The sequence below is a fragment of the Alosa sapidissima genome, chromosome 1 (genome assembly GCF_018492685.1).
Source record: "Alosa sapidissima isolate fAloSap1 chromosome 1, fAloSap1.pri, whole genome shotgun sequence".
Taxonomy (NCBI): Eukaryota; Metazoa; Chordata; class Actinopteri; order Clupeiformes; family Clupeidae; genus Alosa; species Alosa sapidissima.
In genome coordinates this window covers 37,210,308-37,228,768 of record NC_055957.1, presented here as the reverse complement: position 1 = coordinate 37,228,768, position 18,461 = coordinate 37,210,308, and the positions used below count along the sequence as shown (strand labels likewise).

Here is an 18,461-nt window from a genome sequence, read left to right as displayed (position 1 = left end):
TAACACTTTATATTACAAAACCCTTGTTACTGTGTATCTACACAATGAAACACAGTGTGACAAACCTGTTTAACAAAGTAATTATTTCTTCTAGAAAAAAGCTGTTGTGGCAATGGGGTAAGGTTAGAGGTTGATGGCACCCCAAAGTTAACCATTGAGGTTGTATTCAAATCTAAAGGGGAAATTAAAGTTTTATAGTCACCTACATGATACATTGTAATAGCTTCAGGTGTAGGTATAATAGTTATACATTTTATGTTACTACATGCAATTAAGCAAACCAGTTAGGTAGTTGATGGTAAGTATGGCTTTTCATATTGATTCTAGCAGTAAATGTAACTTCATTGGAGCTCAAAAACATATGCAGAAAATCTGACCCGATACGAATTGGAATACATGTTACCACTGTATTTAATTGGCATAGCATGGTTATCTTGTGGGTCTCAACGACCCCTACCTACCATTTTCCATTACACGAGTAGGCCTACTAATAATCTGTATGTAGTGTACTACACAACGTTCCATGATGTATATTATACAACATGAACACATGGTATTTCACTGTGTTACACTAATGGTAAACTGTAACAAGGGTTCTGTAATATTAAGTGTTACCGTATGTATGAGTAAATAGGAAACTCGACGGTGAGTAGTTATCAGATTGGTTTATGCTTGTGCTTCCCATGTAAGAGGATCTGAGGTGTCATTTCTTCAGTGCTGTTTATTTTGAGGAAAGGAATGGGGGGGGGGGGGTCTCTAAAGATGGGCTTTGCAGTCACATGGGAGAGCATGACTGTCTGCACAGCCCTCAGGAGTGTTTACTCCAATTTGTATGGAAACCAGCTGAGGGATTTGAAATTAGGCTCCCCTCTGAGTTTATGTAACAGGGGCATTTTAAAAACACAAAAAACAAAACACCCTCTCCTCCGCTTGCTTCTTTCCTTTATTGGCTTGCTGTCTTTCCTCAGGGTTGCACTGTATGTCCTTTGTGTAGGTGGGCTTTGGCTCTCTCTCCCCTCGGTGAAGTCTGACCTTTCCTCAGATGGATGGGTGGCGTAACTCAGTTGCGTGTCACTGATAGAGGCAGAGTGAAGCAGTGAGGGTCCACAACACGGGTGATTTACTGTTAATTAGTCAGCAGGGTTTTCTGCTGCCCTGCCAGCTCTGGCTCACACCCTCAGGTAGCGGGTGACTCCGGCACAGGTCCGGCCCTGGTCTGAGGTGGATCTGCTGGATTTGGGCCAGACGAGGCCCAGAGCCAATGCAGACTCTGAATGATTCATGGGCTTCTTAACTAATCTCTGGTGTCATGTAATGAAACCTTAAGTGTTTGTGGTTACGTACGTTTCTGCCTGTAGTGGTGGTGTATTGATCAGTGCTTTGTCAAATAGGCAGAAATGTATATATTTGTGGGTGGGGATGGCAATAATGATGGGTGATGAATGGCATGGGAGCTTCGATAAAGTCTTCTATCCTCATTTCAGAGCACTAATGATTTAGATTATCTGTACTGCAATACAATGAAATGGAATAAAAGATCTTGCAAAGCTGGTTTCAGTTGAAATGAGTTCAACCAAGGCTTCAGGCATTGTTTGTTCTCAAATAAATTAGCTTTGCCGCTGTAGGTAGCACTAATGTTTCTTTGTTTAGTTGAAGTGCTCAAATAAGGTCTCATTAAACATCACTGGAAGTTTTATAAGCCACTGAATTCGACAGCTTTATATTTTTTTATAGAGGCGAATGTAATGTACAAGCTTACATTACATGGAATGTTTTAAAATTCCACCCTCTGTAGTGCATGCATGGTACTCGGTTCAAAAATAATCTGTAGGCTAGGTCTACTGCCTTGTTAGTAATTATATTATATTTCATATAGACCTATAGTCTACAATCTCACGTGGTCGCATGTTATAGGGGAGGTCATCACCACGAAAAACGAATAGGCCTAGCCTATATCCTACCTAGTCTACTATCAGAAGACAGTGACACTTGCATTATTGCTTACACTGTAAATGCTGGGTTATTTCTCCAGACGCTGGGTTGAAGCTGTTGGGCCATTTTACGGGGTTACCTTGATATTTGACTCACAAGTCGACAAAGTGAGAAGGCGTGGGTGCTATTGGTAGTCTTTTGGTAAACTTCGGTGTCTTGCTGCTGGTGATTTTGTAAGATGACTTCTGTCAACATAATCAACTTGTCGCAATATGTGCCTATATAGCGTCCATTGGACGTTTTGTAATTATTACAAATTAACATTTCACCTGCTCGCTCAACTGGACACATTGCGACTTAGTAGAGAATACAGGGAGAATGCAACACTTGCGTGGGTAGTCGTACACTTCTCATAAATATCATACGAGGATGGGTTTTTTTTTTTAGATCGTAGTGAGTGCAGCGGTGTCAATTTCTTAAGCTGTGAAATATTCCAACTGCATTAAAATGTTCTTCGTTTTGCATTATAATCATGGTGTGACGGAGTGTGTTAAAATCGACGCCCCTAAATGAGGAAATGGTACATGCCGTGTTTGCAGGTCTCGCCAACCACTGCGCTGCCACATCATTGCTATCTGTCTTATGGATCTTTTATAGTGTGATCCTATGTCGCTTGGCAGATAGCTATAACAAGAGCTTGCTGTTATTATTAAATCACGACGCTGCTCTGTCAAAAATATATAAATTCAACGCGCACTGGACAAACAAAGCGCAGTTTCAGTAACCTGCAGTCCTATGGTCTGGCTGAAGAACTACCGGTGATTACCCTGACAGCGCGAGCTCTTTCTTGACAGCGGATGTGGTGATGTAGTGTTACGTTCAGCGAGGGAAGATGTGACAATCCAAGGACTATGTCAAAGGATCAGAAGAATTCCTCCGATGGACTCTAATACGTCTTGAATGTTACCAATTTTTCAAAAGACTGCACTAGAATTTCCATCAGGATTAACTGAAGAACAGGACATGCTCTGTTTTTTGGGGTACAAAGGAACCCAGAAATATCGTTGCTTTTTTTACGTAGACGCTCATTCATCCGGCGGACGCTGAAGCGTCGCTTGCTCTCGCATGTCGCACGCGCAGGCTTGTCATCGCTAGGCATTTCTTATTAAAGATGGGCTGTCTGAAAACGCCCCCCACTTTTCTGCTGCTGTAACCTATTCTGCCTCTGCTTAACATGCAAGATGCCAAATATTTAAATGAATAGTCATAGTTTATATTTTCATGATTTATTTTGCCGAATCAAATGTATTTTTTGTATTTAAATGTATGAGCTCTGAAACAGGATTTTGGTCCATTAAGCAAGAAAAATATTTTTTAACTAACTTGAAATTGTATAGTTTTTTAACAAAGCTGTGAAGCTGTGGTTTTGTCTCATCTCCAAATGGTGCATTCAGTTTAAAAACACTGGTGCCCGACAGTGCTTGCATTGAGGGAGCACTGAACAGAGACCTCCATTCATTCTTGCTGTTGGTCTGTGCTGTGGCTACCCCATGCTGGATACCAAAATGAAGGAGGTGTGTCGCATCTGCGCCCGCGAGCTGTGCGGCAACCAGCGGCGCTGGATCTTCCACCCAGCCGCCAAGCTCAACCTGCAGGTGCTGCTGTCACACGCCCTGGGTCGGGAGGTGACGCGTGACGGGCGTGGCGAGTTTGCCTGCAGCAAGTGCGCCTTCATGCTGGATCGCATGTACCGCTTCGACACGGTGATCGCCCGCGTGGAGGCGCTCTCCATCGAGCGGCTCCAGAGGCTGATGCAGGAGAAGGACCGACTGAGGCAGTGCATCGGCGGCCTCTACCGCAAGCACAACGGCGACGCGCTGCCCGCCGGGGCTGCCCCGTGCCTGGCCAAGGAGTGCACCGTGGACATGACGGGCCTCTACCACGCCAAGTACTGCGCCCTGCTGCAGGAAGACCTGGTGTACTCGCTCTACGAGTCCTGGGCGGAGGAGGAGGAGCAGACGTTGGCCGAGTGCGCGCACCACCACTGCCACAACGCGGCGGCCTCCGAGCTCTCATCGCCCCAGCGGCCCCGGCACCGCTGCCGCGGCTGCAGCGCCCTCCGTGTGGCCGACTCCGACTACGAAGCCGTGTGCCGGGTGCCCCGCAAGCTGGCGCGCAGCATCTCCTGCGGCCCGTCCACGCGCTACTCGGCCAGCGGCGCCGGGAGCACCAGTGGCGAGGAGCGCGAGGAGGAGCAGACGTCCTCGGCCACGCTGGTCCCCGACTCCCAGCCCACCACCAACACCACCGCCTCCGACAGCGAGCGCACGCTACTGGGCCATGCCAGCTCCAGCCCCTCGGTCGAGTCCCTGGACCTGGTGCCCACCCCAGGCAAGCAGCAGCACTCGCTGGACGAAGACCCCACAGAGGAGCAGAACTCGGACTGCCTGTCCGAGGAGCACGCGGGGACTCCTCTGGGCCGCGTGGCGAGCGCGGACAAGCTGACCGTGGCTCTGTATCTGCTGCAGAACTGCTCCTACAGGCCCGTCCAGAGCCCTCAGGGGAGCAAACTGCCCGTGCTGGTCAAACCAGGTGTCAGGAATGCAGGCACCAAGATGGGCAGCCCTGTGCAGGGCGTGAGGGGCCTGTATGTGGGCGGAGGGGTGTGTGAGCTCACAGAGGTAGAGCTGCCTCTACCACGCATCCAGGTGGACCTGGGCTTGGAACTGGCTGAGCTGGAGGAGATGTGGCAGGATGTGTATGTGGAGTGCTTGCCTTTCCGCTTCCAGAAGGTACCAGAACAACGACTCATCATTATTTTATGAAAAGCTCCATCATGAACTTTGTGTGGGCACCGGGACTGATGATCCATGCATACCTAAAGAATATGGGCCCTGAACTTTACATCTAGGCTCTTAACATAACACCATTACATAAGAGTATTTCGTAACGCCATAAGAGTTTGTCTGAGGCTAACTGTAAAGTAGCCAAGAATAGAAACTTTTACACGGGAAGAAAATATCTCTTATCTCCAGTCTGTCTTCATAAACAATTAATAGCTCTATTATTTTAAGGCATTGTCCTAAAGAATTTGAAACAAATGAGTACATGGAGTTCTCTGTATGTGATGTCACCATCTAGCACTGTTGCCTGAGGACTTTGAAGAGTCTCTTTAAGACCATGTATCGTGTGGCATTAGACTTGTAATCCATTTGTCAGTGTTAAGAACAGCCGTGGGTTATTTTTTAGTCTCATAAGACAGCAAGTCACACTAGCACAACTCTTGTTGGTAAGCGTAGCCCTAATAGGTTTGTAGAGAATAACAGACTTTCATCACTGGTATGACATTTGAATGGTCCATGTGGTCTAATGGTCCAATGGTGATATGTTTCAGAAAGATCACTGATGTAGTTCCCATGTCATTGTGCTCCATGCACTCATATGGATATTCAAAGATACACCTTCAACTGCTAGTTGTGGTCAACCCTACACAGGACCAATACAAACATGTCTGCCCTCAGTCAACGAGACGTAATGTGGAAAGACAAAGGACTGACGCAGGCTATTGCTGTTCATAACAGCTACATGTAGAGGTAGATAAACATAGGGAAGGAAAAACATAGCATGATTTGATGCGTACATTGCAATATCATTACACCTAACACATGTGAATGTGAGCTCTGCCTTGACCAACCTCCCAGAGCAGAGAGCGGTTTTCGCCTGCACATCTCCCCGGCTGGTGCCTCCATGCTGCCCTACATAGGCGGCTAACGCACAGTGGAGGAGGGAGGGAGGCAGATCTGCTGGCCTATATTCACTGACAGCAAACCCCTGAGGCCACGCCATCACATGTTTCACTGAGAGAGCAAGCGTTTGGAACTCCCTTGGAACTCCCACTATATCTCACAGTGCTGCCCCCCCATAAATATGGGCTTGTGTGCATATTTGCTTATGTGTTGATAGTAGAACAGTAGGACAGGATTGCTCGATGGTGTTTTAAGCCGCCACCGTTGACTTCAAGGCACCTAACCTTAACCCTAACCCTAGTGCCTTCCTTGCAGCATTGCCTGGAAGACGCCGTTGGGAGCTTAAAACACCAAAAGGCGACAGGATTTGTGTTGCAGGCAGGCGTAGGGCATTAGCGCTAACAATGAGCTATTTCTTTGACTGCCACTGTAAAGGTGTGCTTGGAAATAGTTTTGATATTAATGACATCTGTCTTTTTCTCTTGACTTTTTTTCTCCCAACACACATTACCAGATTAGTTCACTGTATGAGTGTGGTCATTATCATTGGATTATTAGGTGGTCATTAATCAGTGGATTATTAGGGCCAATGAATCAGGCACATGGTCACTCACACCACATTTGGTCGGGAATTGTGTACCGTCCTTGTGATTTTCTCCTGTGGGTTTGACACACGTGTGCACTTCACTATGCCTTGTCTCTCTCATGCACTCTCCCTCCATGTTAATCCCTCTCTCTCTCTCCCTCTCTCTCTCTCTCTCTCTCTCTCTCTCTCTCTCTCTCTCTGTGTGTGCAGAGTCTGATCGAGGAGCAGCAGACCCAGCTGAATCAGTATGAGTGTGCAGCAGGACAGTGTGTGAGTGAACTGCAGAAGGCTCAGCTTCATGTCCAATCACTGCAGGCCAAGATCCATGAGAGTGAGGCCAACAACCAGGTACAACTCCACTCGCACCATAGACACAGTGTCACACGGAATACTACTGGTCCAAGTATCAGCCCTAGTTAGCTGAGACTATATTGATCTAAATATCACCCATCATTGGTCTTTATTTCTTTTTCCTCCCTCTCTCTCTCACTCTCTCTCTCTCTCTCTCTCTCTCTCTCTCTCTCTCTCTCTGTCTGTATGCGTGAGCAGAAGCTGCAGGAGAAGCTGAGTGAGATGGAATGTGAACTGCGCTCCATCAGACAGGCAGCTCAGAGTCAGGAGCGCACAATCCAAGGCCTTAATGAGTCCATCTCCACTAAAGATAGTGAGGTAAGACCACCCCCCCCCACACACACACACACACTCTCTTACATACTCTTGATCTCTGTTCTCTGTCCTACACACTAGTATACTGTACACACACTCATAATTCATGCTTGTTGGAATATCAAGTGAGATACCTCTAATTATACCTTTTTCAGTTCCACAGCCTTGATCTACATGGTGTGGTTAACAAATCAAAGCACTGAAAACATAAACATACTGTTGGGCCTGAGGCTGTTGCCATCCGTATCCAGTTAGTCTCAAATAGTTAGTGTAAATATTTGCAAGGAGATAGTATCTTCATTTGAAAGAGTAGTTGGCTTAGGCTTGGTTAAAAAACAATACTGGGGAAAACATTACAGAATTTGCCTTGCCTGATTTGAGATTAAGAGATTGATGATTTTTGTAAGATTAGCGATTAATAAATACCACAAGTGTATGGAAAAGCACTAGCCGGTAAGAATCTGAAAGTGTTTTTGTTCATGGAGAGGGACATGGTTTATTATTGCTTCCTGATTATAGTTCAGACCTGCTAAGATAAATCGGTGGCATGGCATGTCTTTTGCGTTTTAGGCCCAAGATCTATACCAGCTAATCGAGGGCCAAAATGCCACTCTTTGCAAGTTGAGAGAGATGGCCCACCGCAACCAGCTCCAGCAAGCACAGGTACAACATGAAGCATTCACTCACTCACTCACTCACTCACACAGATACAGTACCTGTCTGTGTTTTGACTGAAGCCACCCCCTTCATCCTGTCCTCTCTGCTGTGTGCGCAGGCTCCAGAGGGGGGCGTGGGGGCCGGCGGCGTGGCCCAGCTGCAGGCTGAGCTGGTGAGGCTGCAGAGCTCCCTGTTCACGGTGCAGCTGGAGCTGGAGGCCAGCCAGAGGGCCCAGAGGCAGAGCCAGAGGCAGGCGGACGACCAGAGCCGCACAGTACAGCGCCTCCACACTGACCTGCAGGAGGCGCTGCAGCACAGGGAGGCCACCGAGAAACACAACCAGGTGAGGGGGCGAGGAGAGCGCGCGTGTGTGTGTGTGTGTGTGTGTGTGTGTGTAATGAGTATGCGTTTAATGCTCGATGTCTGGTGTGTGTGGTTTTGCAGGACCTCCGTGGGGCGCTGCAGCAGGCTCGCTCTGAGCTGCAGGAGAAGGAGGCTCAGCTGAGAGACGCAGAGGCCCAGAGACACACGCAGCTCCAGGAGAGAGACAAGAGTCTCGCACAGATCCGCCTGTCTCTACAGGAGAAGGACAGACTGCTGCAGGTAGGCTTGGACTCTCTGTCTCTCTTTTACACACACACACACACACACACACACACACCACACACATACTGTACACACACACACACACTCCCACACACACACACTCACCTTTACACTCTCTCTCTTCATCAGGAGTACAGTGAGCTCCTGGAGCCTCCGGCGGAGTCCTCCCGCCCCAGAGACGTCCTGCTGGACAAGCTCAGGAGCCGCATCAGAGACCGGGACAGAGCACTGGAGGTCAGAGGTCACACCGCCCGGCACCACACTCACACTCCACACCAGCCTGGCTCTGGCTAACACACACACACTCCACACCAGCCTGGCTCTGGCTAACACAAACACACTCCACCTGTCTGCCTGCAGCGCTCCATAGACGAGAAGTTCCGCTGTCTGGAGGAGAAGGAGGAGGAGGTGCGGAGGCTCCATCAGGCCATGAGGGAGAAGGACAGAGACCTGGACAGACTGCGCACCATACTGGCCAACAACGAGGAGACCATCACGGTATGTGCCTCTGGCAGCAAAGGAGGTGGTAGTAAAGGCACAAAGTGCATGTTTGATGATGAACAAGTTCCCAGTATAGGAAAATGAATGACTTTGTCGATGTGTGTGTGTGTGTGTGTGTGTGTGTGTGTGTGTGTGTGTGTGTGTGTGTGTGTTGCGTGTTCAGAGTCTGGATGCGCTGGTACGTGGTAAGGAGCTGGAGCTGGAGCAGGCCCGGGAGAGCAGCAGGAAGCTGCAGAGCCTGAGACAGGAGAGCGAGGACAAGCACACACTCTGTCTGAGGGAGAGGGACAGCCTCATCAACCAGCTCCAGACCGCACTGCACACACACACCAAAGAGACAGAGGTACACACACACTCACACACACACACACACAGACTCTCACACACACACACACTCTCTCACACACACACACACACACACACAAACACTCACACACACATACACACACACACACACACACACACACACACACACACACACACACACACACACGCATGCACGAGATGGAAACTATTTTCCTATTGTCATGCGTGCCTGCTTTTCATCCAACATATTCTCTCCTTGTAATGGTAGGAACATGTTTGTATACATAAGAGCTGTTGCATACATTAGTTGTAAGTTTTGTGGTCTTGGATACTGTGTCACACCCTTGTTTAAAATAGAAAACTTCCTCTCTGTTAGAGCAAAACCAGCCTGGCCAGACCAACCTGTCTGCTCTTTTTGACCTTGCCATGTACCTGCTGAGGGTGTGTAACTTGTTTGTGTGTGTGTGTGTGTGTGTGTGTGTGTGTGTGTGTGTGTGTGTGTGTGTGTGTGGTCAGGAGCTGAGGGCAGCGCTGCTGGCTAAAGTGTCTGTGAGCCCAGCCGAGGCCGTGGAGGAGCTGAAGGCCCGTCTGCAGCTCAAGGAGCGCTTGCTGCAGGAGCTGCTGTCCGACCGCAGCCAGCAGGCTCAGGAGCACCATGCGCAGCTCCAGGACCTGCTCAACACCATCAGCAGCAGGGACCAGTACATCCAGGTACGGCACCCCAGACCTGTCACTTACAGGACACAGCGAAAAAGATTTGAACAAGCTGTACATTTGGCAATGACCTTTAGCTGACCCTTTAGCAACTGTATCTCTCCGCTGTGCGTCAGGACTCTGCGGACAGACTGGGGCAGGTCATTGGTGAGCAGACGGGGCAGGTGCAGGAGTTGCGGCTGCAGCTGCTGTCCCGGGGCCGCGAGCTGGCTGACCTGAGCCGCGAGAGGGAGCGGGAGAAGGAGAGAGCCGAGCCTGTGGCCCGAGAGCTGGACAGAGTCCAGAACTTGCTCAAGGAGAAAGAGGCCTTCATTCAGGTGCCAACACTGCCCTCTGCCCTCACCACAGAGCAACACACTCTGTCAAACAGCTCTGCAGGCTTCACAGAGGTTCTCGAGAACCACTGCAGCTGTCTCATGGCTAATCTTTGTTTTAGAAGTAATCTAGAGAATTAGTCCCAAAGGAACCCTTTTTTAGTTTGTAAACCTTCCCCCATTCAAATGAATTCGGCCCTGACATACAATGAACCCAGCTGTGGGTTTACTTTGAGTGTGTGAAGCAGTGGAGTAAGTAAGGCAGGTGAGTGTGACATATGTGTGTGTGTGTGTGTGTGTGTGTGTGTGTGTGTGTGTGTGTGTGTGTGTGTGTGTGTGTGTGTGTTGAGCAGGAGCTGATGCAGGGCCAGGAAGAGCCCATGGAGAGCAGCAGTGGCAGGAGCTCAGAGGAGCAGCAGGAGAACCGAGCTCTCAGAGAGGAGCTGCAGCTGGCCCTCAAGAAGCTCCGGGAGAACCAGGTACACACACATACTGTACACATGCACACACACACACACATACTCACTCACACATGCACACACACACACACATACACAAGCACACATGCACACACACACATACACAAGCACACATGCACACACACACACATACACACACATACACATGCACACACACACATACAGTACACACGCACACACACATGCACACACATACACATGCACACACACACACATACTCACACACACATGCACACACACACATACTCACTTATCTTTACAGACACTCAGATATGTGCAGGTTAAAATACACACAGCGATATACTCTTGGAAAGCAGGATGTGTCTGGTACACACAGTGTGATTGATGCAGCTGTTTGCCAGCCGGGTTAAAGACTCTGCATGCTCACCTCTCTCTGTGTCATAACGTCTCACGTTTGTGCGTCTTCAGCTGGAGCTTACTACACTAAGAACACTGGCCTCCAAGCAGAATCTCCACAGAGGAAGTCAGGATCTGTCTGGTACCAATCATCAGGTACGAGTCCACACACTGTCCTGGCTGCAGCCGCACAGAGGCGCTTTGTTTCAGCAGTCTGGGGGACAACACTGACACTGTATTGCCAGCACTTAAAACACACAAGGCCTGATTATATGGAAGTGTGTGTGTGTGTGTGTGTGTGTGTGTGTGTGTGTTTGTGAGCATCCTCTGAGACAGGTTTTACATTACTCCCCACAGAGTTTCCTGGAGCAGCTGGTCTCTGACTACAACAGGCTGAATGAGGCCTTGAGAGCTGAAAAGAAGCTCTATCAGAACTTGGTCCAGATGCAGAGCACCAAGGACAGGTAAGCACACACTTCCCTCCACCTGAACATTACACACACACACACACGCACGCATGCACGCACACACGCACACACGCACATACACACACACACACACACACACACACACACACACACACACACACACACACACCCCTACACCTAGTTTTAGGATGAAAATGTATTACTGTGACAGTGGACCCTGGTGTCCATTGTGAGTAGTGTGGCTGGCTGTGAATGCTGTTGTTGTTCTCCCCCCCCCCCCCCCCCTTTCTGACCCCCAACAGCGCCGAGAGGCTTCAGGTGTTGCACACAGAGCTGGACACCGTTCAGGCACTGAGAGGACAGCTCGAGGAGGTCCTGATGAGGACCCGCGAGACCGCCCTGGTGCTGGAAAAAGCCAATAAGATGCAGGCTGAATTTGGAGGTGGGGACGGGCAGAGTGTGGGCCAACTTAGGGGATCACCTGGGGCAGCTGGGACTAACTCACAGCAGAGTGTGTTTCAACAAGATGTGCTGTAGGCGACCACTAATACTAACAGGGAAAGTGTGTGTGTGTGCAGATGAGTGTCTGATGGTACTACTTATGAAAGTGACAACAATGTGCAAAATCGTCTCTAAGTTATTTAATTTATTTTGTATGAATGTGTGTGGTTTATTTTGTTACATTTGTGGCAACCTGTCTGCATAATGCTTTTCACTGCAAGAGTTAAGTTGATTTTTATTTATAATTTTGGTGTATTCTTTTTGTTGTGTAGGCCTAAATGTCTGCAGCCTTTTATTGTCTCAAGTGCCGTTTTGTGTAGAGTGTGGCACATCCATCTTTGAGTTTTGTCATAACTGTTTACAGAACACATACGTGTACAGTATGTCTGTCTCTCTTTGTCTTTCTTTTTTTGTCAGTCCCTTGACCCCCCCAACTCTCTCTCTCTCTCTCTCTCTCTCTCTTGCTCTCTCTCTCACACACACACACACTCTCTCTTACCTTTTCTTAAACATACACACACACACACACACACACACACACGCTAGCACACATATTCAAAACACTCAGACCCACAGTGGAGGATATGTAAAAAGTGAAGAACATAAGTTGCTGTAGGCAGCATATTCCATAACAGATCTATGCTGTGCATCTCCTAGTGAGCCAGTTTAATGTGATACCAGCATACTAGTGCTTTCTTAGTCAAGGCTACCCACTTTCACTTGGAGGGGGCATCTTCCCAGCAGGTTTCACTAAAAGATTTCACAATTTTTCTTAACTTGAAAGCTTAAAGATTTGAAGTTGAATAACTAAATCACTTGATGCCTTAATTGGAGAACATTAGCACTCTCACGTTTTTTGGGAACTGAAAACCAGAACAAACAAAAAAAAAATGCTCTAAAACCTCTTGGTGAGTGAGTCCCACTCAAGAGCTGAGTCAGTAGCTGTCCTGTGGCCTAAGCTTTTAGCACAACACTGTCAGTAGACAGTTTTTTTTTTACCTGCGATCAAGAGATCACACTTGAGAATAGTAGCCGTTATTTTGTTGTGCTGCTCACCCTCAATCCAGGCCCATGTTGTGAGCTTTGCCGATCATTAGTATGTATGATCATTAGTTTAGAGTATGTGTTGTAGTTGTCAGTCGTAGGCTTATAAGCATGCGTGAAGGTGTAGTAAAGGTGCACATGTTTTCCTTTGCCTACCATCGCCCATTGTGACTCAGTGATTCATTTATGTAGATGACCTTTTTCTTTCCTCTCCCAGATAAACATTGAGATAACAGCGGAAACGGTAGAACAACGCTGTATGATTAGGTGCCATTTGAGATGGGCTTTCGTCCGTCACCTTTTATCCACTCATTGTAGAACTCATACTGGGAATAAAAGTCAAAAGGACCATTTCTATGTCTATGCATCTCAACAGAAAGAAATAAATATTCACTGGATTCATTGTAGCTATTGTATGAGTTTTTTTGAGAGTTACTTACATCACTGATCCATTTTTATCTAGCGCAATTGAGGTCAGAGGTGATTTGATCACTGAAAGACCAGACCATTTTTACATTGACATGTATCATATAATGTTCATCTGTCTTTGGAGGTGCAATATTATTTTATTTATCCTAATAATTTTTGTTAATCCATTAATAATTATCCACACATTATTTTTTTTTTTTATTGTTGTTGAAATACCTAAAACTATCTAAAAATTGGAGTCCCATGAATCTTCCATTTGAATCACTTGATAGCACTTGAATACATATAGTATATGTAATTTAATAACGAATCTGGTGGCGTGTACTCACATATTATGCATGATAACCTTGCACGAGTTTCTTCTTGCATGGCTGTTATGATGTCGTGTGTCACATTATTTATCTACCCAAAGGTTGTTTTCAGACTACAGTCAGGGTTTTTTGTATTAAAAATCTCAGATCAGATTCTTGAGACAAAAGCACACAATCCCTTCAGAGTCTGCCAGTCACTGTTCAGAGGTCTGCTAAAATGCAAGTCACCCACTTCTAAGTAGCTGGAAATTCCATGTTCATTTCTAACCTGTAAGGATTTCATAGCCTCATGCTGCATCGGGACAGACACCCACCAACAACAGAGGCTTCTGGAAGGTTTGTAAGTTTCCAGTGTAGGCCATTCCTTTATAGCTAGTTTCCATAGCCCCCCCCCCCCCGCCCCCGCCCCCCCAAAAACAAAATAAATATAAATAAATAAATAAATAAATAAAAAATTGAGCTGAAGACTGCATTATCTGCACAGAAAAAGGTTCATAAACCCCAAGTCCATCTATTTATTTTTGACAATGGCAGGGGTAATGAAACTGAGGATTCTGTGAATAAGCATCTATTTATGCAAAGAAAGGAGTCTCTAAACAAATTATTTATAATTTTCCTTTATCTGATATAGAGTTTTTGTCGACCAAAGCCACATTCCATATGCAATAAAGTGGCCAGTCACAATATAGGGCACAATGCACTTGACAGTAACAATGATCCATTTTGTAGATTCCAGTCTTGAAACAGTTAATAATTCATGATGATAAATTCTGCTCCATATTTACATATTAATTATGTCATAAGTAATATGTTTTAAAAACATATAAGTGAAAAGATCATATTTCCCAATACCCTGCTTGTTTTAGTTTTTTTTCTACAAATTAATGTTTTAGAAAGTTATTGGAACAATACATTACAATGATACAAACTCTATGCAGCAGTTTCAGTTTTGTATTGGAGCTATGATATAAATTGCATCATCCCTATCAAATAAAAACAAATAAACAGCCTCCTTAAATGTTAGGGAAGGAATTACATTATAAATAACAAGTTTAGAATTATTGGTGTTTTTACCACAAACATGACTCATCAGCCCTCTAACATAACATTTGGCCATAGATGCGTGCAGTTGGAGTGCTCTGTGCAGTGCATACCCCTCTCACAAATGGCCAGTAAGCTCTGTTTTTCCAGCCCTCACTGCATACTTCATACTTTGAACTATACTATGCTGATAGGTCTTCACTCAGATTAATCAACTGCTCAGGAATTGAAAAGGCACACAATTTGCCAGATTCACAATTTAATTCACAGATTCACAATTCAATGTACTTTTTACACTACGATAAGATATGTTCTTCATTAGTTTCACCACCAGTATAAGAGGATCTGTCAGTGCATCCTCTTCCTCTTTTCCGGTATGGTTATAATATGCTATGTGTCTGTATGCCCCATTGCTAGAGCTATTACTAGAGTGGCAGCAGTTAGTTACGCTATGGTCACGTTCTCACTCAGACTGGACCTCGCTGTGTGCCCTTGAGCAGGGTCATGGAACCTCTTATGTAATTTCCCACATCAGCCCCAGTGACTGATTCCTGTAGAGGCCACTGTTTAACATCCATCCTTTATGTTCACCTCAAATCTATTGTGTTAATGCCATTGGGAATGCATCGCTGATTTCATTGGAGTGCAGTTAGTGCGAGTGAACAAGTGAGAGAGAGAGAGACAGATAAAGTGAAATAAAAAGAGAGAGGTCGTGGGTGAGGGATGTGCTTTTGCCAGAACTTTCTCCCTGGAGTCTTATGTCTCAAGAAGGATAGTGGGAGTGGATTTCAAAAAGACAACCCGTAATGGCTAAAAGGCTGAAAACACTACACACACAGAGCTAAGAAAAGTGTCTTTTCCTCACCTGCTGCATATGCTGTACTTCCAGAGCTCAGCACAGAGGAGGAGGAGGACAGTGGTGATGAAGATGAGGACGCAGGAAGGGCTTGCAGCAGTGATGAATTTACAGACAGCATAGAGGACGAGGACGTCAAACTGACCGCTCAGAGTCTGACCGTCACACAGGTACTGAGTCTCAGCCCAGCCGTCAGTTTTAGAAATGCGTCTTTGTGGACTTATACACAAATATAATGATATGTCCTTATTGCTGCTATGATTGCTAGGCTCCTATGAGGATTACCAGATGTGTTATTCAACAGCACATTTCTACAAAAAAGACAAATATTATGAAACTGAAATGAGAAACACTATGAAATTGGTCACAGTTTCAGAATGGTATGCAAAAGCCACATATTTTTCAATGTAAGACCAATTGTACCGTTAAGTACTGTTTTTTTAGTTGCTGAGCTACAATATTGACATGTGTTTTCACTTTGGCCAATCAATATCATGCCTGTGCTAATGCAGTCTGACTATATAGGCCAATCTGTTCCCCAAAGTCAAAAGTGGGCCAAAGAACTATTTGGCATAATTCTTCACATCTCAGCTTTAACTATGAACCCTCAGCGATAACAGAGGACAGAGAAACATTGTTGTCATGTGTATTCACCCTTCTCCTTCCCCACAGAATGTTGGGATGCCTGGAGGACCAGTGAGCAGGGAGCCTTCCCAGGGTGCCGAGGTGGGAGGGTGGAAGGGCGAGGTGCAGCAGTTGGTGGAGCAGAAGAAGACGCTGGAGGTGGAGCTGGGAGAGCTGAAGAGCCAGCTGAAGAAGGCTGGCTACAAATCTCTGTCCCAGATGAGGTACAGAATACACTCCGTTTGATAACACACACACTCACACACACACACACACCAGCTGTTCTGTCCATCCATCATTCTGTCCATCATCCCAGATGTTCTGTCTGTTCCATCCTAAACACCAAAATCAGTGCCAAAACAGGTTACCTGTTGTCCTTCCCAAGTTTTTTAATTTAACTCTCTTGCAGCATCTCACTCTGTTGTTGTGCCTTAATTGTAAAAAACAGCATCTTGAGTCACCTTGTTCCTGGTGTGTGTGTGTGTGTGTGTGTGTGTGTGTGTGTGTGTGTGTGTGTGTGTGTGTCAGGTCTGCGCTGCTGCAGCTCCAGACTGAGAACGAGGCCCTGAGGGAGAGCAGTGGTGGGGGGCCGCACGGAGCCGGACCCGGGACGGAGGCGGGAGCAGGTGTCGGGGGATCAGTCAGGTGCAGAAGGTGGGAGCAAAGTGACACGGAGGAGGAGGAGGAGGAGGAGGAGGAGGAGGAAGAGCCGCTGAGCCACAAGGAGCGCCACATGTCAGACAAAGAGGAGGAGGACAGTGAGGAAGAGTCAGAAGAGGAGGAGATGGACGCCACAGGACTGCCGGTGGGGAAACGCGGGCCTCCCACGGTCAAGCTGCGGGAGGGCCGAGGGAAGAGGAGGTGCACCAGACCGCACTCCCTGGACCTGGGCACCCTGCTGTCTCACCGGCCCAGCGAGGAGCAGGACGCACAGGTACGCTCAGCACTGCTTTCACTGAAGGGATGAGACATGCAGGCAGTACGCATGAAATATGCATGGAATGTTAATCGGACCGAACTAGTGAGTGACTATGATAGTGTAGTGTAGACAGGAAAACTCAAAACTTGTAAGGAGTATTTCTGATGTTGTCAATTGTATCTTTATCTGTCTATTCCAACATATTTTGATTGATATATTACAAGTATAATGGTGCTTTGTTGCACTCTTGTATAAGTCATATGAATGCCACTGAACCACAGTCTGGTTTCTCCTTAAGAAAAAGTCTTTGTTGGCCTGTTCTGCTGCTGCCCTTGGTAGTGCCCGTAGGTACAGGACCAGATCCAGCAGACCCTGTGTGAGCAGACTGCCTGTACTGGGCCAAAGAGCAGAAAGAAAGATAGAGAGAGAGAGGGAGAGAGAAAGAGAGAGAGAGAGAGGGAAGGAGAGAGAAAGAGAGGGAGAGATAGAGAGAGGGAGGGAGGGGGAGAGAGAGAGAAGGAGAGAGAGAAAGAGGTCAACATTCAAAGGCTTATGTTTTCTTGCAGTTCTATAGAAATAGTTTAATAATCAGTAATAATTCTGAGAAATAGTTTTCATTAGAACTGCATGCCTGCCAGTGTAGATAAGACAGTTCCCAACAGTGTCATCTGACCGCTCTGCCCTCTGGTGTGTGTGGTTCAGGAGGAGGACGGTGGTGGCGGTGAGCGTGGCGGAGGGTTCTGGCAGCACGTGGAGGCAGGTCTGCGGGACCAGGCGGAGCGTCTGCGATCTGACCTGGCCCTCAGCCGACAGGAGAACCGCGAGCTGCAGGAGAGACTTATGGTGTCGGAGGCCACCGTCCACGCCCAGGCTGACCAGCTCAAGGACTACAGAGAGCTGCTGAGTGAGTGAAACTCTTACACACACACACACACACACACACACACACATACCTGTACACTATCACACACACACTATCACAGAATATGCACTGGTCTGGTAATGCACACAATCTCACCCACACACATTTTCACATCCATGCAAAATGACAACAGTAGCTACAACATTCTTTATCATTCCTCAACATATGATTACATGCACATTCATAAACTCTGATAAACACACACACACACTTTCAGTGACTCACTCATTGTGTCATCATCACTCTTTGTGTTTGACCTTGCCAGCGGAGACATCAGTGCAGCAGGACAGTAAGCTGGTGCAGGTGGACCTGCAGGATCTGGGCTACGAGACGAGTGGACGCAGCGAGAACGAGGCCGAGAGAGAGGACGCCAGCAGCCCAGGTGCCCACACTTCAACTTCAACACTTGTGCCCCTGTTCATAAACAGTGAAGAGAGAGATCAGTCATAAATTAAAATCTGATAACTCAGGCAACTCATAACCAGTAGATCATTTGTGCTAATGTGTGTACTGTAATCTAAT

At 46.9% G+C, this 18,461-nt stretch overlaps 1 protein-coding gene across 6 annotated transcripts in view; it reads left to right on the top strand.

Moving 5' to 3' along the window:
* LOC121711254 (myomegalin-like) overlaps positions 1 to 18,461 on the top strand; it is a 54,903-nt gene that overhangs the window by 21,419 nt on the left and 15,023 nt on the right. For 2 of the 6 annotated variants that reach the window (XM_042095038.1, XM_042094962.1), the window contains exons 1-20: positions 2,578 to 4,724; positions 6,475 to 6,612; positions 6,814 to 6,933; positions 7,501 to 7,593; positions 7,706 to 7,930; positions 8,032 to 8,190; positions 8,323 to 8,427; positions 8,554 to 8,691; positions 8,858 to 9,037; positions 9,517 to 9,711; positions 9,831 to 10,031; positions 10,382 to 10,507; positions 10,937 to 11,020; positions 11,222 to 11,328; positions 11,595 to 11,734; positions 15,508 to 15,644; positions 16,147 to 16,322; positions 16,627 to 17,032; positions 17,720 to 17,921; positions 18,205 to 18,321. In XM_042095038.1, coding sequence (XP_041950972.1) covers positions 3,483 to 4,724; positions 6,475 to 6,612; positions 6,814 to 6,933; positions 7,501 to 7,593; positions 7,706 to 7,930; positions 8,032 to 8,190; positions 8,323 to 8,427; positions 8,554 to 8,691; positions 8,858 to 9,037; positions 9,517 to 9,711; positions 9,831 to 10,031; positions 10,382 to 10,507; positions 10,937 to 11,020; positions 11,222 to 11,328; positions 11,595 to 11,734; positions 15,508 to 15,644; positions 16,147 to 16,322; positions 16,627 to 17,032; positions 17,720 to 17,921; positions 18,205 to 18,321 — 4,291 coding nt within the window. In that variant the 5' untranslated portion in view covers positions 2,578 to 3,482. Of the gene's footprint in view, positions 1 to 2,577; positions 4,725 to 6,474; positions 6,613 to 6,813; positions 6,934 to 7,500; positions 7,594 to 7,705; positions 7,931 to 8,031; positions 8,191 to 8,322; positions 8,428 to 8,553; positions 8,692 to 8,857; positions 9,038 to 9,516; positions 9,712 to 9,830; positions 10,032 to 10,381; positions 10,508 to 10,936; positions 11,021 to 11,221; positions 11,329 to 11,594; positions 11,735 to 15,507; positions 15,645 to 16,146; positions 16,323 to 16,626; positions 17,033 to 17,719; positions 17,922 to 18,204; positions 18,322 to 18,461 lie in introns of those variants that run through there. The other 4 variants (XM_042094796.1, XM_042094707.1, XM_042094877.1 and 1 more) reach the window with 3 other exon arrangements.